A 6,000-nucleotide genomic window follows, 5' to 3' on the forward strand; every position below is an offset into this window, starting at 1 on the left:
GTTCTACGCATATTTGTATTCTGGGGCGTTGTTTTGCCGTGCTGGTGATGTTTAGGCCCGTATTCTGAAACGTTCTGCTCTCCCACCATCACTGATTTCCAAAGGCTCCAGTTGAAGATACTCGTGTTTTTAAGGGTGTTCTTATGATTCTGGTGAGAGACTGGCAAGATTTCTAGTTTATTAAAAAAAGAAACTGTCTCAAAAACCCGGCCAGTTGTTTCTGTGGCCTTGGCAAATTGTCGTAGTGAAAAGGGAAGGTGTTTCTGAATAAGGGCGTCAGACACAGTTTGCTGGTCCAGATGACGTTATCTACCTCTTGGGTGACTGCACATTAATCTTATCAGTCATTTGAACTCACGCAAGCCATTACAGTACATACTTCTCCACGAATTTGTATATAAATTTCTATCTGATCTGTGTCCTGCAATTTACCGAACTTTCTCAATTTACTTCTTACGGTGACTACATTAAAAACTCCAGAACCACTGAACCCAATACAAACAACCTTTTTTTTTTTTATGTGAGAGGAGAAAACTGGACAAAGTTAACAGAAACAATTAACCCTTTCATTACCAGGACGCGTTTCCATATACCTTCTGGTTACTATATGGTGATTTTATACAGCTTCAGAAATTTATGTGGGGATTAAAAATAGTGAAGACTGTGGCCATTAGTCTTCTAACCTCCATAGATCCTTCCTAATGTCAATAAAACCGTCTAATCATACCCAAAACTCACTGTGGAAAATGCGTCTCAGTACTGAAGGGGTTAAACAAAAAGGTCCACTGAGATGCTATAGTCACAGAACCTGGTCAAGAGAGTTAGCCAAAAGAATGGGATGAATGTCTTGAAACTTCCCTCTTCAATGGGTTCAAGTCATAAGTAGATGGGAATACAGAAGCAGGCAGAGAGCTCCAGAGTTTGCTGTCGTACATTCTTCCTTCGTGAGTACGTTATTTGATTTCTCTTCGATTTCCAGACATGAAATTTATTGGACTTGATAGAATTCACCTTTTTAGTGACTGTATCTAAAGTTCTAGAATCACTGGAACACGCAATAAGTTCTAGTCTATTTGTTCCCGTCTTTCTCACCCGCCAGATTCCAGGGACAGAACCGAAGGCGAGGTATGACTGCGCCTTTGTTCGATAATTACCATCCGTTTAAGGAACTCTCCACCTGGTCTGCCTTGAACAAATGAAGAGGTTTGGGTACGCGTGAGTCTTTTAAATCTTTTCCAACTATACCTCGAATCCTTCTTTCTATTTATTTCCTTATTATTGTTATTTAGTGTTTTTTCTAATATATTGTTGTTATTGTTGTTGTTGTTGTTGTTGTTGTTGTTGTTCGTCTTCTTTGTCTACTTCTCCGTCTACTACTTATTTTCTTTCTCTTCTTCTTCTTCTTCTTCTTCTTCTTCTTCTTCTTCTTCGTCTTGTTGTTGTTGTTGTTGTTGTTGTTGTTGTTGTTGTTGTTTTGTTGTTATTGTTGTTGTTGTTGTTGTTGTTGTTGTTGTTGTTGTTGTTGTTGTTTTTGTTGTTGCTGTTGTTGTTGTTATTGTTGTTGTTGTTGTTGTTCTTTCTCTTCTTCTTCTTCTTCTACTTCTTTTTCTTCTTCTTCTTCTTCTTCTTCTACTACTACTACTACTACAACTACTTCTTTTTCCTTTTCTTCTTCTTCGTCTTCATTTTCGTTTTCGCCTTCCTCTTCGTCTTTTCTCCTCCTTTTCCTCCTTCTCCTCCTCCTCTAACTCATACCTCCACCTGTACTCACCTACAAAACTTCCTCCTCCTCCTCCTCCTCCTCCTCCTCCTCCTCCTCCTCCTCCTCCCCTTCTTCTGTAAACACACCATCATCACCCCTATCATTATCGCCGCAGTTAATACCTACCTATAGAGCTTAACGGCCACTATCATTACTAACACCACTATTACCGCCTCTTTGAAAACGCCCTGCCGCCTCCCTCCGCTCCCTCAGCATGCCACGACCACCGCTCCAAGGACACTTTACTGGCGACCCTCCTCCCTTACGGCTAGTGTTGAGAGATTATTTCCTTACCCCCTTGTTCGCTGTTTTCTTTATCCTCTCTCTCTCTCTCTCTCTCTCTCTCTCTCTCTCTCTCTCTCTCTCTCTCTCTCTCTGTGTGTGTGTGTGTTTCCGCTAGTCTCTCTTTTTCTTTAGTCTTAATTGTGTGTTATTTCCTTCCCTCTTCTTCCAGGTAACCATATTTTCATCTCTCTCTCTCTCTCTCTCTCTCTCTCTCTCTCTCTCTCTCTCTCTCTCTCTCTCTCATTTTATATAATTTCCTTATCTATTTTCCTCTCACTTGTTCTACTTCTCATAATGATTTTTTAACTCTCTTTCTCTCACGTCCTCATTCCTCCTCATCTCCTCCTCCTCCTCCTCCTCCTCCTCCTCCTGGTCCTCCGCGTCCCAGCAGCCAGCCACCACCTCGTCTTTCCCTCCCACGCCACACAGGCTACACTCGTACAAGTTTTCCTTCAGCTCCTTAATGTTGGACCCGAATATTAGTTTCTGTAGTTTCTCCGCCTCACACGCAACGCGATAACACGAGGTCACAAACAAGGCTTCCTTCCTGCAGGGTTTTATTTCTTCTTTTTTTTTTTTTTTTTCTCCCTTGCGTTTTTATCTGCTCAAAAACATTTAGCCTCGAAGGACTGTTTTTTTTCTTTTGTGTCAGTTCTTTTTTCTCCTTCTCTGTTCCGATATATGATAACGCGATATCCGGGACGAAAAACTGGACCGGTTATTAAAGGAAAGTGGCGCTGCCGTGTGTAGGTTAACCGTAACTTGCAGCTCGTGGGGGGGAATAAAGGTGAAGATGAATAAAATGGAGTGGAGGTTTAATGTGCAGCGTCATCACACGATCTGTCACCTGCACGAACACAACACACTCCCCTGCGGCGTGGATGCTAATGTGGTGGCACGGCGGGTGACCTTCAGGAGATGCGTCAAGGATTTCCTGCCGTGTGCCTCCGCAGTACTTAAACCATAGGACTGGGTGACCACTGCTGCAGCCTACCTTTCCTCTCCAGTATCTCGCACGCACGCGTAGAGTAAAGACGTGTGTCGGCCACCACTCCGCCGCCCTTACTTGCCGTCCTTCTGCCGCCGTGAGCCGTGACCACAGAGTGAAAGTGACGACTATCACTACATCGATCTAGTCTGCAGCACCTCGAGGGACGCAGCACCAGCGATGTCGGCGACTTTCAACGCTTTGGTCATCCTTGCGGCGGTGGCGACGCTGTCCTCCGCCCAGTTCGGTAAGCCCCCTGTCATGTATGCTAGATTACTCAGACATTTCGATACCTGCTACTGGAGGTGTCATCGCGGCTTACCAGTTTCCCTCTCGTTGGTGTTGTAAGGCAGTGATGACGCCCCTCTCGGCCATTGCAAAGACCCATATCCATCACCTCTTCGTGCGAGCTTTGCTAACACACACACACACACACACACACACATTTAGTCTTCCCTTTCTTTCTCTTCCCGTCTCCAATCGCGTCTATCTCTTCAGCACTACCTTCACACGTATCCTAGCACCAGCGAAGGATGCATGACCAACATCAGTGCATTGTTTGTTCAGATGAACGCCTTCCTATACCAAGCGTCAGTGCGCGAAGCAATAATGAAGCAATGAAGCAGTGAGCGGTGAGCGGTGACTCCTGCTTCACTTCCCTTCCTTGTGTCATCACCTGTTGCTTCTCTCCTCGTAGCTGCACTCTCTCTCTCTCTCTCTCTCTCTCTCTCTGTGTGTTTGGCCATCGAGCTTATGTTCAAGGAAGGAATTATATGAACGTCCATTATTGTTTGCACTCCAGCCCTCCCCTCCCCCCCGCCATCTCTCTCTCTCTCTCTCTCTCTCTCTCTCTCTCTCTCTCTTCTTCTTCTTCTCTCGCCTCCTGTTTATCGCAGTCTTGCAAGAGAGAGAGAGAGAGAGAGAGAGAGAGAGAGAGAGAGAGAGAGAGAGAGATCCCTTGTGACTACTAACCTGCTCAGTTGATCTCTATAACACTCCCAGCGAAAGTATCCGTGCATAGAGTCAGGACTCGGCCGCGCCTTGAATGAGCGGCGCTGAAAGTGAAACCGTTGTGAGGCAAAGGTGACCCGCGGCGCACCTCCTACTGCTACCTGGAGCTCTGGGGCGGCAATACAGTCTGTCTACTCTAAAGTGGCTCTTGGGTCTGGGTTTGAATGGTGTCCCAGGGAATGCGTGGTTGTCAGATCTTGAGGAAAACCGTGAGCTGTCCTTGTAGTAAGTGCGTTGATCAACAGAAAACAAGTATTAGTCACATTATCAATAAGCTACAATATGTCTTAAATCCAGGAGCCGTTTTAGAGTAGACAGACTGGAGTAACTAATTGGCAGAGGGTCGAGAGTTGAGGCTGCTTATACGATACTTTCAATGCAATGTAAGATAGTTTGCTTCATGTACACGCCAGAATGTGTTTGCACGATACTTGTCAAGGGATTACAAACGCGGGTTGTTGTTGTCATATATTTGCTGACACAATGGTCAAGCTGGGCTATGTAGAGCTGACAAGAGGTTGCGCATTTTCAACAGGAGATAACTTGTGTGAAGATACGAATCCCCAGGCAGAAAGGGGTTCAGCTTCCACTAGTATAGAGGGCTGGATACACCTCAAAGCCTATTCGGTAGCCACTTCCTGGATTACGCGTTTTTTCTTTTCTTTTTTTTTTATGTAGGGAAGAGGGCCAGCCAAGGGCAAAAAAAAAAAAAGAAAGATTAAAAGAAAAGGCCCATTTGAGTGCTGGCGAGTATGTACATGACTTTTGTGGCTGTGGAATGAGTGAGTGAGTGAGTGAATGGTGTACCGCAGGTGTGTGGTGGTGGATCGTGACAGTGAAAGACGTATACATAAATAAACTCGAGTGGTTTATGAAGTGTCTTTATTGTATTGTTAGGTGTGGTTGATAATCTCTTTATCTGTCTATTCATTTATATATTTTCTGTGTATGTATCCATCTATCTGTATTTCTGTCTATCTATCTATCTATCTATCTATCTCTCTATCTGTCTATCTATCTGTCTATCTGTCTATCTCTATCTATCTATCTATCTATCTATCTATCTATCTTTTCTCTCTATCCACCTATATATCCATCCATCAGCCTATCTGTCTATTAGTCTATTTATCCATCTATCTTCTTATCTACCTATCTTTCTATCTATATACAATGTCTGTCAAGAGATCGTAAATGATACACGGTTTTTTTTTTTTTTATAGAATAGCAAATAAAAACCAATGATTCTCCTAAAAATGTCTGTATGGTGATGTTTTGCAACTATACGGATAAATCATTGGTCAGCTCTGCGTGAAAGGTTGTGTAAAGATGTCAGCATTGTGAAAAAAAGATTGTGAAGAATGCAATATACAAGATAGGTCAACACAAAGCGAGTGAGATTTATGTATTTCTGTGTGTGTGTTGTTTGCTTCATTTACTCGCTTCATATTAACCAACACCGGACGTTCATTACTTTTCTTCTCTCTTTATTTCATCTTAAGGTCCATAATCTCCAACACTATCTTTTATCACTTCTACTTCTAACTTGCTCTACAATTGGTTATTATTGTTTTTAAGACTAATTTCATGATTCCACTAAGAGTTTATCAAGTACACATCAACACATTGGCAAAAAATACCCTTAAAATCCCCAAATAAGTGTCTTTATGATCCTTGAAGCTGGCCAGGATGAACGAACACCATTTCTAAACATGGAAAACAACGGTACTTTATTTTTTCTGGCACCGTTCCACTGGTCAGCCCGTCAGCGCAGTGTGAAGGTAACCACAGATCTCCTTACCGGTGAAAGAGCTCAGTTCATCTTGCGTAACAAACCTTAAAGGGGATTCTGCTCTTTATGTTGGGTTAGGTAGAGGGTTCACACACTTTCACTGCCTCCCCGGTGACTGCCGTGCCTCCATGGTGCCTGGGGAGGGGCGGCGAGGGAAGGGGCGGC

General features: G+C 43.6%; 1 protein-coding gene across 1 annotated transcript in view; it reads left to right on the top strand.

Moving 5' to 3' along the window:
• Positions 1 to 3,022: 3,022 nt before the first annotated feature.
• LOC123506184 (protein takeout-like) overlaps positions 3,023 to 6,000 on the top strand; it is a 43,450-nt gene continuing 40,472 nt past the window's right edge. The window contains exon 1 of the mRNA XM_045258098.1: positions 3,023 to 3,282. Coding sequence (XP_045114033.1) covers positions 3,216 to 3,282 — 67 coding nt within the window. The 5' untranslated portion in view covers positions 3,023 to 3,215. The remainder of the gene's footprint in view (positions 3,283 to 6,000) is intronic.

This window comes from Portunus trituberculatus, chromosome 19, assembly GCF_017591435.1.
Source record: "Portunus trituberculatus isolate SZX2019 chromosome 19, ASM1759143v1, whole genome shotgun sequence".
NCBI classification, from domain to species: domain Eukaryota; kingdom Metazoa; phylum Arthropoda; class Malacostraca; order Decapoda; family Portunidae; genus Portunus; species Portunus trituberculatus.